The sequence below is a fragment of the Ictalurus furcatus genome, chromosome 26, assembly GCF_023375685.1.
Source record: "Ictalurus furcatus strain D&B chromosome 26, Billie_1.0, whole genome shotgun sequence".
In the NCBI taxonomy this organism is placed as follows: Eukaryota; Metazoa; Chordata; class Actinopteri; order Siluriformes; family Ictaluridae; genus Ictalurus; species Ictalurus furcatus.
The window spans coordinates 13,433,466-13,457,060 of NC_071280.1; the positions used below are offsets into that span (position 1 = coordinate 13,433,466).

The 23,595-nt window shown below is 39.0% G+C and overlaps 3 protein-coding genes across 8 annotated transcripts in view; 1 reads left to right on the forward strand and 2 right to left on the reverse strand.

Moving 5' to 3' along the window:
* evi5l (ecotropic viral integration site 5 like) overlaps window positions 1-2,363 on the reverse strand; it is a 45,982-nt gene extending 43,619 nt beyond the window's left edge. For all 4 annotated transcript variants that reach the window (XM_053615300.1, XM_053615299.1, XM_053615298.1 and 1 more), the window contains exon 1: window positions 2,275-2,363. The gene's annotated coding sequence lies outside the window, so the exon portion shown is untranslated. The remainder of the gene's footprint in view (window positions 1-2,274) is intronic.
* Window positions 2,364-4,366: 2,003 nt separating this feature from the next.
* On the forward strand, window positions 4,367-11,132 carry ddx39aa (DEAD (Asp-Glu-Ala-Asp) box polypeptide 39Aa). The gene is made up of 10 exons (XM_053615496.1): window positions 4,367-4,489; window positions 5,293-5,505; window positions 5,617-5,744; window positions 6,102-6,378; window positions 6,467-6,585; window positions 7,484-7,615; window positions 7,965-8,074; window positions 8,206-8,350; window positions 8,595-8,742; window positions 9,377-11,132. Exons 2-10 carry the CDS (start codon window positions 5,298-5,300, stop codon window positions 9,391-9,393), a joined length of 1,284 nt encoding a protein of 427 aa, XP_053471471.1. The 5' UTR covers window positions 4,367-4,489; window positions 5,293-5,297; the 3' UTR covers window positions 9,394-11,132.
* An 8-nt stretch (window positions 11,133-11,140) lies between these two features.
* LOC128602003 (CCN family member 1-like) lies at window positions 11,141-23,288 on the reverse strand. 3 transcript variants are annotated; one of them, XM_053615498.1, is made up of 5 exons: window positions 23,189-23,288; window positions 19,607-19,820; window positions 17,378-17,740; window positions 13,230-13,411; window positions 11,141-11,730 (listed from the first exon to the last, which is right to left on the reverse strand). In XM_053615498.1, exons 2-5 carry the CDS (start codon window positions 19,779-19,781, stop codon window positions 11,425-11,427), a joined length of 1,026 nt encoding a protein of 341 aa, XP_053471473.1. In that variant the 5' UTR covers window positions 19,782-19,820; window positions 23,189-23,288; the 3' UTR covers window positions 11,141-11,424. The 3 variants fall into 3 exon arrangements, with proteins under 3 accessions (XP_053471473.1, XP_053471472.1, XP_053471474.1); XM_053615497.1 differs by lacking the exon at window positions 23,189-23,288 and adding an exon at window positions 20,406-20,914 and having other exon boundaries at window positions 11,143-11,730; XM_053615499.1 differs by lacking the exon at window positions 23,189-23,288 and adding an exon at window positions 20,019-20,229 and having other exon boundaries at window positions 11,144-11,730.
* Between the last annotated feature and the right edge of the window lie 307 nt (window positions 23,289-23,595).

A 23,595-nucleotide genomic window follows, 5' to 3' on the forward strand; every position in this document is an offset into this window, starting at 1 on the left:
ATCCCTCTTAATTACAGGGATGGTATCATTAATCTGTTTAACTGTTAGCCAAGATGGGACTGTAGGCCAATGGGGAGAGAAGCTCTTTCAGGTTATGGCATAGTTTCTATTTTGGCTGATTAGCAAGAAATCAGTTTCTCCCTCCCAGAAAAAAAAGCTAGAGGGTGATCATGAAGCAATGGAAAGATGTCGTCTAGGACATAAATAACATTGAGAGGAAATAACATCCACTGGGACTGGCATCAACTGAGAGACCACAGCAAGTGTCCCATTATGAAACAACCCATTATGAGATGGGTCATTCTATTTTGACCTTTAGGCCTGAAAAGGAAACATTAAGAATGTGTGTGAACTCAGTGTGTATGTCATACACTAACCCTAGTCTGTGGTTTTGTGGGACAGATTTATGATTAAATCAAATGTTTTAAATTGGACTTTTGAGTCAGTCAGACAGATTTGTCATAAGCAGGCAAAAGAAATTCCCATACAAATGTGGTCGTATTTCATTTATAATTATCTCACAATCTGAAGATGTTTTAAGCTATAAACTAGTGCAGTTTTATAGACTAGGTGTCGATATGAAATCCTAGGAATGCACCAATCCAGCTTGTTTCATTTTCAAAACAATATCAAACTCAGAGCTCTGTGTATCGGCTAGATGACCGATACTGACCCAATACTGACATCCTCGACTCTAATGACAAAGACAATGTTCTTTAAGAAAATTGTCGTCTTATTATCACATGCGAGATTCACGTAAGATTCCTCATAGGCATTCACATCAAATACATGAGTGGATCCGATCTGAAAAAAACTGTCAAATCTGTTCCTGGACTGATCCAAGATTTCAGGCCAGTATCAGCCCCAATACCACCTCTATGTAACGCTGAATGTGAATTAATCTATAGGTCACAATTGTATGATAGGCAATATTTTCAATGACACTTAGAGTGATAAATCCATGTTCTGAGGGAACCCGGAGCCTATCCCAGGGAACCTGGGGACGAGGCGGGGGACACCCTGGACGGGGTGCCAACCCGTTGCATAGACATAGACACACAAATGGCACATAGAGCAAACAGAAATACATTGGATAATGTAACAGACACAATCGCACACTACAGACAATTTGGAAATGCTAATTAGTCTACAACGCATGTAACTGGACTGGGGGAGGATACCAGTGTACTCGGAGGAAACCCCCAAAGCACGAGGAGAACATGCAAATATGCACACAGGGCGAAGGCAGGATTCGAGCCCCCAACCCTGGAGGAGTGAGGCAAACGTGCCCCTGATTAATTGACAAAAATTCACATAATTTGCTACAATCAGATGTCACGCATGACTGAATTGCATCAGTAATGCCAGTTGTAATGCTGAACTATCAACAGTGAAAAAACAAAACACTTAATGTGAGTTACACTGTGGGTCTAAATTATATCTTGGGCAATGTAGAGTGGGGAATCAGACGAATCCAAACTGATTTAAACGGACCGGTTTACAGAATCGATTCAATCAGTTGAGTCGTAATGCTGATCTCTACTATGATGCGCACAATGTGTTAGTATGAAACAATGAATATGAGCTATCCTGTGTGGTTTAAGTTGTACCTGTTAACGATTTCGGATGCTATACGTACACGGAGTGGAAAATGAATAAATGAATGAATGGATGGATGAATGAATAAATGAATCAAACGGGCAGTTACACAGAATCGATTCAGCAAAGTGAATCGTAATGCTGATCACTACTGTGCCAACTAAAGCGTTGATTTATCCGAGCACCAACAGGCAGGGTGATTCTCAGCAGTGGATGTCCAGTGTATATTCAAGCTGTTTTCCTGCAGGCAATATGTAATAATCCAGCAGTGTTGTCTTATTTATGGTTGTATAATGTAATGAAATTAAGGCCGGTATGGTGACCGGCCTCGGCTGCGCACGCGAGGGATTTTAATATACACTATATGACATTAAATCAAGACCTAGTCCATCGAAATTTGTAAGTAAATAGCGATTTATGGTGCTGATGAGCATTTTCCTTCGTTATTCAGACGGACCATAAGAAGCTGGAGATGGAGCAGACAGACCTTCTCCAAGATGATGTGAATGTGATGCGCAGGAATCTCGCTTTGTCCAAGGCCACATCTCTCTCTAACTACCTCTATCTATGCATCACTAAAACCCCGCGAGTGTTTTTAAGCATTTGCGTACAAAACACTTTCCAAACACGTGATGACAGCGTTAGAAATGTAAGAAATGAATGAGTGATGCCCACCTGGATTCAAGTGCCATTATTGGAGCGGCTCAGGCGGGCGCGTGCCATTGCGATGACGACGGACTACAAAACCAGCGGAAACCGAAAAGGCCTCTCTGGCGTGAAACGGGACGGGTTTTTAAAGCAGGAAACGGCGTGTTACATCCATGTTTCTCGTTTATGGTTAAATCGAGGACAGACAACGCGAGCTGTCAAGCAGCGAGCCTTCCTCCAGGATAGCGCTTTTCAAGGAGACGCCTACGGGAGACAGCGCCGCCCAAATCCCGCCCCTTTAAACCCCTCTTCACTGAACAAAAACTATACTTCAAAGCTCCTAAATCAATTATAGCACATAACTAATCATCATAACATAATTTTGTTTTGTATAAGTGTCATCGTTCACAACATGTACATTCCTTGTTTAATGGGAGAAACCTAGATAAATTAGTATGCACGCGCCTCACGACGTAAATAAAAACTCAATATGATTGACATGTGTCTAAACCAATAGGAGAGCACCAATGAGATGTTAGCGCAAATTGATGGTTAACCCTCCATGTCCTTATTTCAGTTGTTTAAAGTAGTTTTAAGAGGGCAGGTGTTACCGCACAGAGTGTGGCGGTTCAATTTTGGCTGTTTTACCATGGGGCGGGCGGGGGATGAGTCAAGTATGTTAATGTATACTCAGTGGCCACTTTATTAGGTACACCAACATTGTACCAACACTCATTGGCTATTAGGTATTTCAGGTAGGCTACAGCTACACAGGACAGTTATTTACTGTAACTCATTCAACCTGTGAGTTCTTCTCTGCTCCTTCAGTTAGTGGACAAGGACCACCATGGCACCACTACTGACAAGATATTATTCGTATAATGAAACACTCTCAACGCAGTGACACTGACAGTGTGTGTGGAGCTGTTTGCTAGGCTTTAAAAAATAATAATAAATAAATAAATAAATAAAACACACACACACAAAAAAACATTGTATATAGCTTCTCATAATGTCAGTGCTGTAATGAGAATGGTAAAACACCCGAATAGTATCTGGTCAGTGGTGGTCCCTTTTCACTGATAAAATATGCATAGCAACAGATGGGCTACAACCAATAACTGTTTGCATAAAATAGATAGTGAATGCACTCCATAATGGTAGACAAAAATTGTGCAAAATACTCATATATATTTACAGCATTTGTCAGATGCCCATATCCAAAGGGGCTTACATTCATCTCATTTGTACATTTTGAGCAGTTGAGGGTTAAGGGCCTTGCTCAAGGGCCTAGCAGTGGCAACTTGGTGCTGCTGGGATTTGAACTCACAGCCTTCCAGTCAGACGTCCACCATCTTAATCATTGAGCTATCACAGACACACACACACACACAAGATATGGATAATGGTTTGTGGACGCCCGACCATCACACCCACATGTGTTATCTCATTTAGTGCTCCTTTACTGTCATAATAACCTCCACTCTACCCGGAAGATTTTCCACTAGATTTTGAAGTGTGGCTGTGGGGACTGTGGTGATTTGTGTCCATTCAGCTACAAGAGAGTTATATAGTTATATATATATATATATATATATATATATATATATATATATATATATATATATATATATATATATATATATATATATATATGCACATTCTTAATTCTTAATTCATTCTTAATTCTTAATTCTTAATTAATTAAGAATGCGCATATATATATATATATATATATATATATATATATATACACACACACACATATATATATATATATATATATATATATATATATATATATATATATAACAGGTAGAAAGATTTAACAGGGAGAAGATTTAAATATCTAAAAGGAAGTGTCGTAATCATTATAATTATTATTTTTACATATATGATATATACAATTATATATTATATCATATAATACTATTTATAATGTATTATATAAATATATTGTATATTAGTATAAACTGATCAGTTTATCTCTACCGCCCTCGTGTGGACATAAATTTGTCGGCCAAAGTAGGAGGATTCAGCGAAGTACCGCCCCTTTTACGACTGGCATTTGAATCGATCAATCATAGCCAGGCTTTGCTTTGTCCCGATGATTGACTTTAATTTTGCCCAATAGAATTAGAGGACATTGTTGCCTTGAACTTCCGGGAAATGGTATAAGGTTTGAGGCCTACCCACGAGAGTCGCCGGAGAGAAAGCTGTTCCAGTTTGCAAATCGTGAACGGTAAATTCTTTTAGTAGTTGTTTATCAATGATTAGAGAGTTATCTTGAGTGGTATAATTATGCAGAATCGCGAATGATGCTTATATATTAGAAAGCACCTACAGTCCGCTCAGTAATTAATGTAGGTCTGGAAGAAACGCACGCATTTTTGTAGTTAGCGCGTTAGCTAGCTTTGTGCTTAGCAACAGTGTGGTTGTTGGGATTCTGTTTTTGTTGCGCATTTGAGTGAAATGATTAAATAAGGCGTAAAGGTGTTATTTCTTCATACTTGGATTGTTTACAAGCTACGAACTTTGTAAAATAAAGATACAGTTTAAACTGAGCCAACCTGATAAACTTTGAATGGCGAGCCGGGTCTTCCCATTCATTACTAAATCCCAAATGGCTGCATGTTGAGCATCTGGCGCACTTCATAGGGTGTAGAGGCCATTATTTCCTACCCTATGTAGTGTACGTATATAGGAAGTAAGTAGTGATTTGAGATTTGAGCATTGCCCAGGAGAGCTGTTTAACCCGCCAAACTGTGTTTGAGTGACTTTTTTTTATTATAATTTTTTTAATATATAAATGTTGCTCTAACGCAGAATACTTATTTATTTAGCAAAGATGATGATAAATGTGGATAATAAATATGTAAATAAATAATAATAAAGGTATGTAGTTTGTGGGCTAACTGAATCCAGTCTTAATAAATCCAAAGCCTGGTTGAAGTGATATGGTGCTTGTGAGCTGATGTTTTTGTTTTTTTGTATGTTCATGAAAAAAAAGTGCCAATGACTAACATTTATGTCTGTGTCCCAAAGCAACCATGACTGAAAACGATGTTGACAACGAGCTGCTGGACTACGAGGAGGATGAGGAGCCACAGGGAGCCCCCGAGAGCGCAGTTGCACCAGGCAAGAAGGAGGTGAAAGGTTCCTACGTCTCCATCCACAGCTCCGGCTTCCGAGACTTCTTGCTCAAACCCGAACTGCTCCGTGCTATCGTTGACTGCGGCTTTGAGCATCCATCTGAAGGTCAGGAGCTACGGTCTTTTTGTACATCCATTTTGATCGACACTTGATTTACTGTATGCATGTGACACAGACAAGGTTCAGCTTTTAAAATGCATCCTCTGCTTCCTGCAGTTCAACACGAATGCATTCCACAAGCCATTCTGGGCATGGACATCCTCTGCCAGGCCAAGTCCGGTATGGGGAAGACGGCGGTGTTTGTGCTTGCCACACTACAGCAGATTGAGCCTGTGGATGGACAGGTGAGTGTTGTTATTTTAGTTATCAAACACTGTCTGATAATGAGTGGACGTGCACTCCTAAATAGCCATGGTAGCTGGCATGGTGTTAAATCACAAGCAAACATCTTTCAGACTCCTCCGTTAGCACTGTTTCATCTTTTAGTTCATGTTAATTTTTATGTGTAAAATTGTCAATTCTTCAGGAATTTGGTGGAAATAATTGTTACTTTTTTTTTTTATGTTGTGTGGAAAATTCCCAATTATTATAAAAAAGAATCCTTGGAAGAGTTCTTTTTCTTAGGTTGCTTAATCTTGAGCCAGTAAATCTCTATAAATGCCTCAGTTCTCTCACTCCATCCATCCTCTGTTTGCCGTCAGGTCTTGGTGCTGGTCATGTGCCACACTCGTGAGCTGGCCTTCCAGATCAGCAAAGAGTACGAGCGCTTCTCCAAGTACATGTCCAACGTGAAGTGCTCGGTGTTCTTCGGAGGCCTGCCAATCAAGAAGGATGAAGAGGTGCTGAAGAAGAGCTGCCCTCACATCGTGGTGGGTACACCAGGCCGAATCCTCGCCCTCGTCCGCAACAAGACCCTCAGCCTCAAAAACGTCAAGCACTTTGTCCTGGATGAGTGCGATAAGATGCTCGAGCAGCTCGGTGAGTCACCAGAAGGAAGTTTTGATCGTGGTTGTATGCATTCTTAAATGCTGGCGATTTTCTAAAAATCCAGCTTTGTTCATCTCAGATATGCGACGGGACGTGCAGGATATCTTCAGGCTGACCCCCCATGAGAAGCAGTGCATGATGTTCAGTGCTACACTCAGCAAAGAGATCCGGCCTGTCTGTCGCAAGTTCATGCAAGACGTGAGTCACCAGACACTTTTCATAAGTAGTTATGGATCGTATGTCAGTTATGATTAGGATTCAGCAACGTTAGGGTTTTGTCAGTGTTTAATATGCTATTTGATACTGAATCGCAGTCGTGAACTGATTTGTTATTGCATTATAAGCCTTTTGCACACAGAGTATGGCAACATGCATATAAGCACTCAAAGATAGCGGTCTCTTGCCCCCCCCCCACATGGTTTGTCTAAATTAACTTTGCCATTGCATTGAAAAGTTTTTTGTCCCCCCCGTGTCTGCTTGGACTTTATGTTCTCATTGGAAATGTTTGCACCTCTGTACAATCTTATAATTGATGTGCTATTTTTTCCCCATATTGTGTATGCAGCATTGGTTCCGTTCTTTATCATAGCTTTCACTCATTACACTGTTTGTTGCAGTTTATGTCAGGTTTTTATTTCTAATTTGATGGTTATTGGAAATGCTAGTCACTGATTCTTCTCTAGGAAGCTCTGTATATCCATGCAGTATTAGGCTGGTATGGGTACATCCACTCGAATAGTTTTCTTACTGATGTGTGGATCCAAGACAGCCCTGGCCCTGTTCATTACTTAAATATTTAGAATATATTATCGTGCAGTCATGAAAGACAGATTGGGCTGAGTTATTCACAATAACCAGACTGTCGTACTTAACACATGAACTCCTGCAGGAACTGTAAGAAATATCTTGCAAAGGTGGAAAGCCTTGGCCGTAGCGCTGTTAAAGAAATGTTATTTCGTAGCGTCATTTTCTTTTCTGTAGCCTGTCGTGCAGGCTCAGTATTGAGGAGTGAGATGTCTGTGTGTGTGTGTATGTGTACAGCTCTTTCGGGGTTGTTTGCTTGTTTAACGACATGCAGCTCTGTGTGTGTCTGTAGCCTATGGAGGTGTTTGTAGATGATGAGACAAAGCTGACTCTGCACGGCCTGCAGCAGTATTACTGCAAGCTGAAGGACAGCGAAAAAAATCGCAAACTCTTTGACCTGCTCGATGTCCTCGAGTTCAACCAGGTTTGTTTTCCTTTGATCTTGGTTAATGTGATCATATTTCATTTATATAGTATATATTCTTCATGTACTTTTTTTTTCTTTATATATATATATATATATATATAAAGCATATGTTGGAAGCTGTTCATGTTCTATAGTAAAGAAAGTCAATTAGAAAATAATTGAAAAATATGTCAAATATAGTTCTGAACACTAGTTCAGAACTATATTTTTTAATATAGTTCTACGCTTCTAGTGTTTTGTACGTTATAGGCATTCAGTCTTCGTCAAAACCAAACCTGAAACCAGCAAAGCGTTACCTGGCAGCTGTCTGAAAATTCAGTTTGAAATGCTGAGTGTTTGTGTGCAGGTTGTGATCTTTGTGAAGTCAGTAGCACGCTGCGTCGCTCTCTCTCAGCTGCTGGTGGAGCAGAACTTCCCCGCCATCGCCATTCACAGAGGCATGGTTCAGGAGGAGAGGTGAGACTTCTTGTTCTTAGTAGCCTTTATGGAATTGTAGCTTGTGTTTCTTTTTACACTGTATCCAGTGTTTTGTTTTAAAACTTTGTTTTAAAGTTGAGCTAAGCATATTTGCTGCTTTTACCACACAGATTGTCACGGTATCAGCAATTCAAAGATTTCCAGAGGAGGATCCTGGTGGCGACTAACCTGTTCGGCAGGGGGATGGATATTGAACGTGTCAACATTGTCTTCAACTACGACATGCCCGAAGACTCGGACACTTACCTACACAGGGTGAGTATCTGCAAATCTTTATCAATGCTGCAGTAGGATTAGTGCAACTGCCAGTTCAGCAGGGGATTTCGATTGTTGGAAACCTTTCACCACGGACATTAATCAAGCGTCTGTGTGAATCATTACATCCTGGTTTTCCAGATTCTGTTAAATCCTTTGGGAAAACGAAAGGGAGAATGATTGATTGTCTGTTCAAGTAGATGTACTACATAATGCACTAAGTTTGCTAATTCTCTTCCTCCAGGTGGCTCGTGCCGGTCGATTTGGGACCAAAGGTTTGGCGGTCACCTTTGTGTCCGACGAAACAGACGCCAAGATCCTCAACGATGTCCAGGACCGTTTTGAAGTGAATGTGGCCGAACTACCAGAGGAAATAGACATCTCTTCATACAGTAAGAACCCAATAATGTCCTCTTCAACTATATATATATATATATATATATATATATATATATATATATATATATATATATATATATATATATATATATATATATATATATATATAATAAGACTTTGGAATGCTTCAACAGAAAATGCTGATAGCTAATAGATAAATAGCATGATTTGGTGATTATATAGGAGCATTATTTCTAGAGGCCTGGTTTTAGTTCCAGGAACCACTTTAGATTCTGCTCCAGTAGACACTTGTCTGTAGCCTATGAACTTTTGGAGGTGGAGCTAATTTAACTGAACTCAATTATGCTGTCAAATGTAAACTTCATGGAACAACAAGGCCACTTGCCTAGTTTTTTATTTATTTATTTATTTATTTATTTATTTATTTATTTTTAAAATTAGCGTTTAGCTATAAAAAAAATACTTGGCATGACTTTCAAAACAAAATGCGTCCATGACAATTTGTTTTTACAAAAGTGGTGAAAAATTCAGCGCGAGTGTTTTGGACATGCTTCAAATCCATGCAGTATGCCGTTAAGTGGAAATGTGTATTCTAGCCAGCGTTGGGACGAGTATGCTGTTTGCTTTATGGTAACTTTGTCTGCTCCCGTTCTCTATCTTTTGCAGTTGAACAGTCCAGATGAATTGTGTCCTGTAATCCAATAACGATCGTGGTGCATTTGGCATCTTTGGATGGTGGAAGAGAAGATGCCTCCGTATTTTATTTTGATATCTGTTGACAGACCACCTTTTCAACTTCCCATGGATTCTGTTCTAATGTGTGTCTTAAAATGTGTTTATTTTATTGCAGTCTTGGGTGGGTACTTTTATAATTTCACATGTTCATTGGTTTGAGAATTAAACCCCCTTTTTTTTTTTTTTTTTAATACAGTGCCTTTTTGTCTTTTGTCCATGTTGCATCTTGGGTTACATTTGAGCTCTTTCCGTGCTGTTAATCCCTGCTTTAGTTTGTAGCAGAGTTCTCCCAACAGAGGTAACTGCAGATGTCAATTATAAATAAGCAGTGCATATGGAGCGATTGCCCTTATTAGAGTCAGTAACTAGGGATGTGAAGAAAATGAAAGGCAAAAATCACTCTTTATTCTCTTGTGCTGCAACCTTGGAGCCACTTCTAGTACTGGTTTATTTACTGCAGTTACAATCAGAGTTCGTGAGTAATAGTGCAATAAAAGAAACATTTAGACTTTTAGCTGCCGAAGATTGAAAACTGTTAACATGAACAATACCTAATACATAGTTAATAGTAAATGAATACCTGTAATTTTGTCCTATAATTATTTGCGTCAGTCCTGCCGATGTTAAACTTGATGCATCAGTGCTTAAGATGTTGGACTTTTCACCAGAAGGTCGTGAGATCAAATCCCAGCACCGTCGAGCATTCGTTGCTGGGCCCTCAACTACTCAAATTTAAATCGCTCTGGATAAGGGCGTCTGCCAAATGCCGTAAATGTACATCAGTGCAAAATTGACAAAATATGTTAATGAAGCATGCAAGTAGCAATGAGTGCTCCTGTGTTTCATCAATTATTCCTGATGTGTATATACACTTTGTTTCTGTGTAACTACACATTGATAGAGCCATATAAACACCCAAAAACAGAATACGTTGTTTCCCAGCAAAACCGTTAAATCTTTAAAATCAAATTGGACATTATACTACCGCAGTGCTGCAGAATTCCCCAATCTGGTTGGTCAGAAGATGATTAATTTCTTATAACAGCTTTGACAGTAGTTCCAGCTGTGATGTTTATATTACATGCACTCAATCTGATGTTATCGTTTGTTCAGTAACAACTTCCACAGGCACTTGGCTGGTAGACGCTCCACATAATCTAAGACTAATAATAAACATTTAAAAATAAACTCATAATTGTTGGCATTGGGACGATTTATGTAAGGAGACCTTTATTTAACATTTATGGAAGGAGTCTCCAGTGTCAGTGATTTGTAATAGTGGCTAATGTTTCCACCAAAGGAGGTTCTTCAGGGTCGAATAGTTGCGCGTTCTGATTTCTTAGTAACATGACGAGTTGCATTTTTTTCTGTAAGAGAGGGGGAAAAAAAGAGAGGATCCTTAACTTAAGTGATAACTTTGGGGTAACAGTAACTATTTTTCATGTCAGGCAGCATCTAACTACCCTGTCACTGATTATTTTCTTATAACAGCATGCCCTGATGCGTATTATTCCTTAATTAATGACCTTTTTGTCACTTTGTCCAACAAAGTGTCTAAAATCTAACTTTCTAATTCTCACTAATCTACAAACAATTATCACCTTGGCTCATTTGAATTTTTTTTTTTTTTTTTTTTTTTTAACAAGCTCAGGTTTTGTTGTTGTTTTTTTTTGTCATCAGGATTTACATGAAGCAGTCAGTGTTACAGAATACTTACATAAGTATAACTACAAAATATATATGCAACAAACCAATGCATCCATTCATACTTGCTGACCAGCAGAACTCTCAACCAAACCTGCAAGGCAAAAAAAACCCCCAAAAAAACAGGACTGTAATCTATTTATATGGCTTCACTTGAGTCAGCAGTGGTCTGTGTGGGATAAACTACATTTAAAAGTTCTCATTTCAGTGCAAATGTGTTGTGCACTGTCGTCATGATACGTTCAAATTATGCCATAGAAAGTCTTCACAGAAAATTAGTCAATGAACTTGTGTGTGTCTCCATAAAGCCACTTCTGAGGTGGCATGGCTGCTTCGTTCAGGTGCCCACAGTCTTGTCCACACTTGCAGGAGTAGATGAACATGACTGCTTTGTCAAAACTCCCTCCTCCAGGGCACTGAAAAAGGACTGAGGCGGTACGGGTACGTCGTGGCACACAGCACCGCCCGTCAGTGCACACACCACAGTAGTTTGGTTTGTAAGCTTGGACGCTACGGCAGCCTGCGTAGGACAGGTGAACAGGTTTTCGTGACTTTTGCATGCGCGTGCACTTCTTCCCTTTCTGTAGAGGAACAGGAAATGGATATAAAAGAGGAAAATGTAGGGGAGGAAAGATGAGAGAGAAAGAAGGAATCGTGTTGAAATGCTAAATGTAAACTGAGAAAGAGAAATTCACAGAATCCAGTTTATCCTATTTGGTTGTTCAGAAGTGAAGGTTTGGTCTAAAACAACTTACTACACACAGGTTGATCTATACACCAATCAGCCATAACATTAAAACCACCTTCCTATTATTGTGCAAGTCCTCCTTGTGCCACCAAAACAGCTCTGACCTGTGGTCAGAGTCGAGGCGTGGACTCCACAAGACCTATGAAGGTGTGCTGTGGTATCTGGGATAACAGCAGATCCTTTCAGTCCCGTAAGATGTGAGGTGGGACCCCCATGGATTGGACTTGTTTGTTCAGTACATCCCACGTATGCTTGATCGGATTGAGATCTGGGGAATTTGGAGGTCAAGTCAACACCTTGAACTCCTTTATCATTTTCCTCAAACTGTTCCTGAACAATTTGCAGTGTGGCAGGGCGCATTATCCTGCTGAAAGAAGCCACTACTATTAGGGAATACCGTTGCCATGAAGGGGTGTACTTGGTCTGCAACAATGTTTTGGTAGGTGGTACGTATCAACATCACAAACTGAATGCCAGGACCCAAAGTTTCCCAGCAGAACATCACCCAGAGCATCACACTTCCTCCGCCAGCTTGTCGTCTTCCCATAGTGCATCCTGGTGCCATCTCTTCTCCAGGTAAGCGAACCACACGCACCCAGCCATCCTTTTGGTAGGTACTAACCACTGCATAAGGGGAACACAGTTTTGGAGATGCTCTGACCCAGTCGTATAGCCAGCACAATTTGGCCCTTGGTCAAAGTCGCTCAGATCCTAACGCTTGCCCATTTTTCCTGCTTCCAACACATCAACTTCGAGAACCTCGAGAGACTGCTCACTTGCTACCTAATACATCCCATTCCTTAACAGCTGTCATTGTAACAAGATATTCAATTTTATTCACTGAACCTGTCTGTGGTTTTAATGTTATGGCTGATCTGTGTACATTTCACGTGATCATAAGATTTTCTCACATGATTATATATGAGTATTATGTGATTGTGTAAAAAACGTGATGGTGCATTCCACCATGTTGTGCCCTGAAATTGCACATGTGAACTAAACACGTGATTAAACAATATGTCATGGCGTGTGAAAAATAATTAGTCATGTGATAAAAATCACATCTGAAAAATGAAAGTAAATGAATTGTATGAAAAAAATCATGTGAAAAATAAAAACACATGACCTCTGTGTGAAAAGTGTGGAAAAATAAATATACATGCAGTACACATGAAAGGATCCCTATATCTAAAAAATGTAAAAAAAAAATAAATAAAAAAATAACAGTGTCTAAAAAGCATGTGTAAATTTCACGTGCATTATTTACACATATATTTCATGTGATATTTCTGTAAGGGATTAGCCTCAGGCTGTTAGGCTATAATAAAATACCTTGGGCACAGCAGCCAGTGGGCTGCAGGGTCGTACGTTACACAGGCGGGTCTCTCTCTCCAGCTTGCATTGAGCGTTGTCGTTGGTTACTCGAGAGGACACGCCCATTCCACAACTACTCGAACATGGAGACCAGTCGGTCGTCTGGACCACACATCGCGTCTGAACAATGGCCCATGGGTCTGAGACAGAGTAGAGGGGGGTAAAATAGTCTTGCTTAAATATCATATGCAGCATCTAGGATTAGGATCTGGTTCAAAAGATGAAGAACAAAACATCAGCTGCTCCTGACTAGATAGGTGGGACAGGATGACATTAATACAGACATTAATAGCATGCCTAAAACAAAATTAAATCAAGTGGCTATCACACTTGACTTATTTAATAGGTTACTACTCTAGTGAATTTTTAGAGTGACTCTATAATTTACAGAAGTTGAGCGTCAACAAAATACATTAATACAACATACAGTCTATCAGCTTGTTTTGAGTGGTTTTAGACGTACATTTGTTCAACTTTGTTCATTGTGACAGAATGCGAGGAGCACACAGAAGAGCTAATATCATTAACCAGGGTTGCCAGGTTTCAGCAAAATTTCCAGTCCAACTACATTTCAAAAACCACACAAAAAACCTGAAACTGCCCCAAAAATATTCAGCCACTGATAAAGCGAGAGACATTTCTCTACTTTTTCTGAGCCTTTCCATAGAAGACAAGGCATTTCTGATATGCGGACCTTATTAACTACATAAACTGCCTTTCTCTCTCGCAATATTTGCTATTTGCAGTATATTTTACAGTAAAAATGGTTCTGCACATTATAGACACACTGGGTCTTATTTATCACTCTTTTAGTACATTTCTGCCGGATTTACAAAAGTTTCTAAAATGCTGATTTTATTCACACTTGCATGTGTATGCATGAATAATGAATGATGATGTGTGTAGGATGAATGCCAGTCACCCTTAAATTACCAAGCAAGTGCATGACACAGGACATTTGCATGTAGTAACGCCCACAAATCTCCATAAAACAGACAGCTGCGAGCACAAATGATCAGAAGTGGAAGTTTTTTGACTTGAAATGAACTAAACATTTGCAGGATTTTCCTTAAAACCAAATTTCTTGTGTAAACATTCGTACTAATGATTGATGCATACATCAGCTTATATCCAGCTTGACAAATGAGATCCAGTGGTTGCATTTATATTTTTGTCTTTGTTTGAAGAAATACATTAGATTTAATTTCATGGTGGCTTAGTGGTTAGCATGATTATCTCACACCTCCATGGTTGGGGGTTCAATTCCCACCTTTGCTCTGCGTGTGTGTAGTTTGCATGTTCTCCCCGTATGGTGCAGCATGATTCCTGCCCCAATGGGACTCTATTTGTGCTCTATTAGTGCTATTAGACCATGATTGACCTTGACATTAATAAGATTTGCCATCAATAGATGATAGACAAGCTACAAAAAAGCTTACAGTGCTGTGAAACAAAATATTTATATTTATTTATAAAAGGATTTCTTATGTTTTTGTGTATATCTCATACTAAATAGTTTTAGATCTTCAAATGAAATACAACAAAACAAAGGCAACCTGAGTAAACACACAATACAATTTTTAAAATGTATTTTATTGAAGCAAAAAAGTTATCTAACACCTATCATCCATGGGAAAAAGTAATTGTCCCCTTAAACCTAAATCTGGTTGTGCCACCAAATGTTTCTGATAACTGGAGATCAGTCTTTCACTTACTTCTAGGACTAGTATTTAATCCTATGCTTTAAATCATTGTCTTGCTGCATAATCGAGTTGGGCTTGAGTTGGGCTTGAGAATTTACGGACTAAAGACCGCACATTCTCCTTTAGGATTTTCTGGTACAGAGCAGAATTCATGTTTCCCTCAATTATTGCAAGTTGCCCAGGCCCTGAAGCAGCAAAGCATCCCACACCATCACACTTCCACCACCATGCTTGACTGTAGGTAAGATGTTCTTTTTGTGGAATTCTGTGTTTGGGTTACACCAGATGTAACGGGACCCCTGTCTTCCAAACAGTTCCACTTTCAATTTGTCAATCCACAAGTCCAACATTCTCCCAAAACAGCTGAGGATCATGAAGTGTGTTTTGGCAAAATTCAGATGAGCCTTAATGTTCTTCTTCCATGGATGCCATTTTTGCCCAGTTTCTTTCTGATAGTGGAGTCATAAACAGTGACCTTTATTAATGCAAGAGAGGGCAGTTGGTCCTTTGATGTTGTCCTTGGCTCTTTTGTGACTTGCTGGATGAGTCATTGCTTTGTTCTTGGAGGAATTCTGGAGGGTCAGCCACTTCTGGGAAGGTTCACTACTGTGCCGAGTTTTTCCATTTGGAGATAATGGCTCTCACTGTGGATCTTTGTCCCAGAGCCTTTGAAATAGCTTTATAACCCTTCAATCACTTTCTTCCTCATCATTTCTGGAATGTCTTTCAATATTGGCATAGTTTGTTACTGTGTAAGACCTTTTATCCAACTTGCTGTTGAAAAAGTTCTCTTTAAGTGTTGATTTGATTGAACAGGGTTTGCAGTAATCAGGTCTGTTTGCATCTAGTCCAGCTGAACCCCATTATGAATGCAGTTTCATAGATTTGGGTACTTAGTAACTATGGGGGTAAATACATTTTCACAGCACTGTATTTAGCTACACCAAATATACTACTGCACACCAGTATTAAACTTAGAAAGAAAAAAAGAATAATCTTCCCAGGGAGCACAATAATGTTGAAACGATGTGGAAATATACATTTGTTAGTGTTAATAAGCCATCTATATTTTGGACAGAGTACTAAGGTGGACAAAAAAAAGAACAATAATATTATCTTTAAGCCTAGCTAAGTAGCCCAGTAATGGATGTCCATGGATGGCTGTGGTCAGTTGGTGGTCAATGGATTTAAAAAAAACCTTCCTTAATGGTTCATTGGATGTGTAATGATTCTAGCGTTCTAAAGGAGCTCTCTCTTAAAACCTTTCGTAAAAGAGAAACCATCTGTTTCTACATTAAATCTTTAGAATTTGCAAACTGAACAAAACATTAGATTACTTTTGTAAGCTATTTTGGATATAATTGGTGTAAGAGTGTAAGGTGTAATTGATCAGTTTCGGTCATCCTACTAGACAATATAATACTATTCAGTAGTACAATTACAGAAGGAAAAGCAGTCTTGGGAGTTTGGAACATTTGGTCAAGCATGAAAGCTGTTTTTAGCCTGGGTGTGGTCCACAAAACCAATCTCTGGTCCACCTGAAAACAGTGGTCTGAGGTTTGCTTCGAGTGAATTCGGGGTGGTCTAGCGCATGTGTGAAAGTGATCTGGTTGCAGGGCTGGGCGTCAAATAACATGAACATTTCAACTTGTCACTTTACTTCCTAGTTCAAGTTTTATAAAGTTTTATAATGGGAGGAAAAGGAATGTTGTGGTCTTTCTGTAGAAAAGGAATAACTTCTCGGTGAGTGAAGAAAGCATTGAAATTAATACAGCCCATAATAAACTGAACTACATATTGGACATTAGCATCTTCAACTTAAAGGCTTCACTTAAGCTGCTGACCAGTATAGAGCACAAGTAAAGAAATATTAATTAAATTAATATTCTCCTCTTTTGCAAAAAATGCATGACAACAGAAGTGAAGTATATTCATTCATTCATTCATTCATTCATTTATCTTTATCCTGGTCAGTGTCACAGAGGATCCGGAGCTTATCCTGGAAACACTGAGCGTGAGGTAGGAATACATCCTGGATGGGACTCCAGTCCATTGCAGGGCACCATGCACACACATTCACACACTCATTCACACCTAGGGGCAATTTAGCATAGCCAATTCACCTACTGGCATGGTGGGATGAAACTGGCGAACCAGCACGAAACCCACACCCCTCTAGAATTGTGTAATCAGTCCTGCTTTGAAAAACTATTTCTGTGTAAAAATTCCTGAAATTATTTAATGTACTCCTCTAAATGAGCCCAGAATCAATCCTCAGTAGAGACTCTAGTATTTGGACCAAATATGAAAAGACCCCTATTTCTGTTTTGATCCAATTCCATGAACACATTCCAATTTCACATATAATGTGCAGTACATAATCCAGTCAGACCAATTACTTACTTGGTAAGTGTTTATATCCCTGTTCATCTTCCCATCCGTTCCTCCTCTCCCACAACTCATTCCCCAGCACGTTCTCGCTCTTGTCTAGGGGACCATTAGCCTGCTGCTTTGTTTTCCATGGGGGCATCAGTGGTGCTATTGCCCCTTTATGGCAGTCCACACTAAAGCAGCACTGGCCAGGCACCCGCACCAGTCGAGGGTAGGGGCAGGAGGGTGATGACAGGGGCAGGTTCGTGGTACAGAGAGGACCACAACCCACTGCTCCATCTATACAGGTACACTGGTGTTTACAGCCCATACGGAAACTCTCGCCATTCTGGTACATTCGACCGTTGTACTCACAGCTGCGGCCCTCCAGTTTGGCTAAACAGAAAAATTAAGAAGGATGAAGACTTAGTTATGGGAGGAAGCAGAAAATAGCATGGAATCATGATCATTGTTGGACATTGTATATATATATATATATATATATATATATATATATATATATATATATATATATATATATATATATACACACACACACACACATACACACACACACACATATATATATATATATATATATATATATATATATATATATCTCGTATATATCACAGCACTGTTGCATGTTCAATTCTGATTGATCAGAAGGTGTTGCAATCTTTATATTATTTATATTAATTGTTCTAATAAGTTATTATTTCTATTGTAACAGCATAAACAAGGACTTGTATGGTCGGACACTACAATTAAACAGATTAAACGTGTATAATTATTGGTATGGTGGAATTTTTTTGGAGGAGTCATTTATTTAACATTTTTGGAAGAAGTCTCCTGTGTCAGCACTTTGAGATAGGAGAGCTTTGCAGTTTCTCAGTAACATGACAAGCTGTACATTTTTGTCCTGTAAACTTCAAGAGAGAGATAAAGAGAGGCTGGTGAGGGAGCAACAGTATATAGTTTTACAAAAGTAATAACAGGAACCAATGAATTTTGCAGACAACACAACATTAAACGTAACTAACAAATAAGTATCACATGACATTGTTTGATCCATAAAAATGCTGTTGTTGTTATTGGAAAATAATCACCTTCGACGTGGTAACAGTAACTTCCTGTCAGGCTGCATCACGCCAACCTGTCACTGATTATTTTCGTATAACAGTATGCCCCCTAGCTTGCATCACCAGGCAACTTTCTGTTAGCACTGTGGAGTGAAAACTGAGCATTTAAACGGGAACTCCCTGTACAGAGACTTCCTCTGCTTATGCAAAGACAACACTCCACTTAAGATATTAACATGTCTTCCAGATGCCAAACTCCTTCAAGCATGTGAGGATAAAAAGCTATTTAAGACTTGACACCATCAAGCCACCAAAGCAAGGCCTCAAGGCACAAAAAATATGTTCTTATGATGATAAACATTTGGGGTTTTTTACTCTAAAAACCCACTTTTCTCACACATACATGGACGCACATATGTTTCTGATGATGTTGGTATAGCTATTTCTGCCATCTATACAGCAAGCAATTCCATATTCTGAAATTTTAATGGTTTTTCCCAAGGTTCAGATGACAGCAGGTGGCTCTGTCCTTCCCCCAACAACAAGCAAACATGGCAGCAGTCTTAGTCACAGTCACTACACCACAACTGGCATGACAAAAAACAAGCCAAAAGCAGGGGTCGGGGTTAGTAAAAGGTCAAATGTCATGGAAAAGCTGTTTGAGGGTGAGAAGAGGTGGAGAGAGAGATATAATATCTGCTCTGTGATCAAAAGGTGCCTATTCATAGCATAGACTGGCATCACCAACTTGTCTAGAATGCAGTTCCATTTCCGTCCATCTCTGGTGGGACTCGATAAAAAAAGATCATCATCAGCTTCCAAATATCTTCCATGCCCATCTAGGCTCTGTTGCTGTGCTTCTTTTCTTTTTTTTTCTTTTTTTTAAAGAAATTCTCTAACTAATTCTTCAACTATCAGGAAATGAGGAATACCAGATTACCATGACAGTGATAACAGATACGCAGTTTCGTTGCCATGTGTATGTGTGATGGGCCGTGGGTATGCAGATAAATATAATACCAGTCGTAATTTGTCTCAGTGTAACCTGTACAAAAGACGCCTGACCAAAGCACATAAAAATATCTGAGCTCTAAAAAAAGCTTCAGAGCATCACACTTCACAGTTACTACAGACATATACACACACACATACAAATGTTCACACTTTTACTTCGACTCACCTCGACATATTCCTGTTCCCAACATCACATCGTTGCCGTAGTTACATTCCAGACCCTTATGGTGGTCACAGGGCTTGTGAGTATTGCAGTCCTGGTTGAGTTGGGCAGCACACACTTTACAGCACCCACAACCATCAAACACCAGACTCACGCCAGCAGGGCACATCTGGGGCATGGCTGGACATTTACACACAGCTGGGCAGCTGGCATCAACCTGCGAGTTGGGATCAAATCATCGATGGATTGTGGATTGAAGTAACAGCAGGGGAATTGGTGATAGGGTGAAAATTGAGTGCCATAATTATGTGAATGAATATCAAGGCTTTAGGAAAGATATAGATTCTTGTGACTTAATGTGCAGTTCTCACAAGCACAAGTACACATTTTGCATAGTCCACAGTTTTCAACTAACCTCATGTAACCAAGAGCTGAGGTGGTTTGGAAACTGAGAACAAAAAACAAGCAGACTAGCAAAAACTTCTAGAGGACTGGACTGGAAACTTCACATAGCCCAACTACTTTTAACTATCATCAACCAAGAAATATAGTAATCTGATGCACTTAGTTGTGTATGACTGCACTGGATGAAAGACAGGCTTGCGATTCTTCTGTCCTTGTACATACAAAATGAAAACAAAGTGAAAGACACGCATAACACAACAAGCCTTAATCAGCACTGTGACTTTTGTTAAACATAAACGACTTAGAAAGATATAAGATAATAAATAAAACAAGTCCTATTAATTTAGTCCTGGTAATGAATAGAACTTTTATATACATGCTAATTATGAAAACTTACCATGCAAGCTGATGCAAATGTTAAAAGAGCCACATAGGTCAGTTTCTTCATTATTGCAAACTCAAGTCACACAATGACGACAATAATCCAAATATGAAACGGTGCGCCAAGAGGCTCTGTTAAGTGTATAAATAGACAAAGAATGCAAGGCACATATTTTTTAATTTTAAACGCAGACGTCAAAAGAAATAATAAACTAAAATAAAACACAACAAAACAAATAAAACGCAAATGTCCCGGTATTCCTTTTGAATTTTTCTGGGTAAATCTCGGATCATCCGCGCGTTATAGCGCAGTCTATATTTATGGCAAACGCGCGTGGACTTCTCAAGCTCCACCCACCTCCATATATCCGGCCAATTATGTTCGGGCTTCGTGCCAGTGCATTCCAAAGGGGTGGGGTGTGACTCTGTGAAGCGGTAAGGGGCGTGGCCAGGCATGAATACAGTCATTCATAAAATCATAATTAGTCTCTGGTTTGAGCAGGCCACGCAGAGCCGTGTTTATTTTTCTGGTCTGTATTAAAATATTACCACGGCTTTTAAGTGCCTTTTCTGGTGCATTCCTACACAGCAGTCACGTCACGGAACCCAACAAAAATATACTCAGCTGCCCTTGTTTTTCTTTTTCTTTTATTCCCTGAGACTTTAGGATATGTAAACACAGTAAAAGTGCATGAGAGAGAGAGAGAGAGAGAGAGAGAGAGAGAGAGAGAGAGGTCAGAGCAGGTGTTCCATGACTGAGTTCTGCTTGTTGTTTTAAAGGGAGTATGAACTACACCCTGGCACTGCAGGCACACTACAGAGAGCTGAGGACCACAATATTTGTGAGACAGAATACATTCCAAGCACATACAGTAGCTGAAGACCTTGAGGGTTTTGTCAAACAGTGGCTAAGAGATGGCGAATGTTACTGAGAGGAGAGGAAATTAAACTCCTGAAAGGATATGAAAGAGGTTAGAGGAGTTATAAATATATATGTGTGTATATATATATATATATATATATATATATATATATATATATATATATATATATATATATATATATATATATTTATAAAAGACTGTCCTATTCATCTGTTGTTGCCATGGTGATGCTTCATCATTTTTGCTTCTAGACAGTCCCCTCCGAAACGGCAAGGCCAATTCTTTTATTCTTGCTATACCCTGAAGACATTTGGGCTTGAGATGAAAAGATGATCATGAGACAACAGATCAGAATTTCAGCTTTCATCTCCTGATATTTCCACAACTTAGTACATGGCAGAGGCATGGCAAAACTGGAGGCAGACCACCTAATTTTTAGCTGAGCAAAAGCATTGGGACAGATAGTCTTAAAGTAAATTAAAGCAAATAACCTAACACTTACAGTGGTACTTGAAAGTTTGTGAACCTTTTAGAATTTTCTATATTTCCGCATAAATATGACGCAAAACATCATCAGATTTTCACAGAAGTCCTAAAGGTAGATAAAGAGAACTCAAGTAAACAAATGAGAGAAAAATATTATACTTGGTCATTTGCTTATTGAGGGAAATGATCCAATATTACATGTCTGTGAGTAGCAAAAGTATCTCAACCTCTAAGATTAGCAGTTCATTTGAAGCTAAAATTAGAGCCATGTGCTTTCAATCAATCTATCTTATCAGCTGATTTAAAAAAAAAAAAAACAACTATTTGTCTGAAATATCCTGCTTCTCTGTAAACGTTGTGTGGTTTCCTTAACTTTTACTATATCTACGATAATCACTTACTCTAAGTACACTGCAGTCACAGAAGGGTGACAAATTAAAGCAAAACCCTCACATAAAGTGTCTTGGTAAGGTATTGTACCACCACTCAAACAAATTCAATGTGCCATTTTAGTCTCTTGAACTGCACTGGAGGGATGAACACCATTCTTCCAAAAGATTTTCCCTCAATTGGTGTTCTCCTTAGAAATTGTGTAAAAAAAATAAAATAATAATAAAAAAAAGTGTAAGGGGTCAGTGCAGATCAATACACAGTTCTTTTGGCTGATCAGCTTTATCGTATAACATTTCTATGCCCATAGTTGTGGTATCTTCCAGGATGATGATGTCCCTATCCACAGGGCATGAGGGATCACTGAATGGCTTGATGAATATGAAAATGATATAAATAATATACTATGGCCTTCACAGTCACTAGAAATCAACTAGGGTTGAACTCCTATGGGGGATTTTGGTCAAATCTATAGTTCCACTGCTCCTTTTCTCTCCTCTACAGTAAATAATCGGCCTGTCACTCTACATCCTTTCATATTCACACTATAATTAATGTTCTTTCATTTCTTTTTCCTTCCATCACTAATGAGTAACAACCATTCCCACCCCTCAGTTTTGAAGACACGGCCACACTCAAACTCCTATCGGAATGTGCAGTTTACAGTATGTTCACGCGCACAACATGAGTCGACCACAAGATGGCAGCAGAGAACCACATGGATAGAGATTCCCTGCCTAGTACCAAAACTCGTCTGCCAAACCTGATCCTTAAACTGGTTTTTATTAAACCATTTTGTTTTTGTACTAGTTCCGGGTTGGGTTCAGTGTTGCTGGAGTTTCATCCCAAACGCAACAGTGCTTTATATATTTCCTTGCTTATTCAGTCATCATTTTCACAACAACATAGATCTGAACAACACATTATTAGAATTTGGACATGTGCATGTTGGCATGTGTGCAAGCTTCTGTGATCTACACCTTTCATCACAAATGTTTGTGTTTGGCAAATCAGCAAAGTTTAGTATGGAAATATCTACCCCAGTAGTTTCTGGTCTGCAGCAGAAGTTATGGAGCTTGGAGTTTGCTGGCAGTAAAACTGACACCAATTTGTCCCGTGAAAATATGGCTAAAGTTTCTGTTTCCCAAAATTGTTCCTATGGTGGTGTCAGAACATAGAATTATTATACAATGGAGCTTTTATTTATTTATTTATTTATTTATTTATTAAAGAAAAGTGGCTTGAAAGGTTTCAAGGTTTGAAACCAACAATGAATAGTAATAATGTTATTATTAACAAACTAATTGTAAAACTAAGAACTAATAAAACAAGATGTATGATTTTTGTGAGCAAGAAGACTGATGCTAAATGGCACAAAGAAAATGAACATTAAGTAAGAAAAAATATAATTTGCAGACACCAAGTACATAGAACATTAAGATGAAC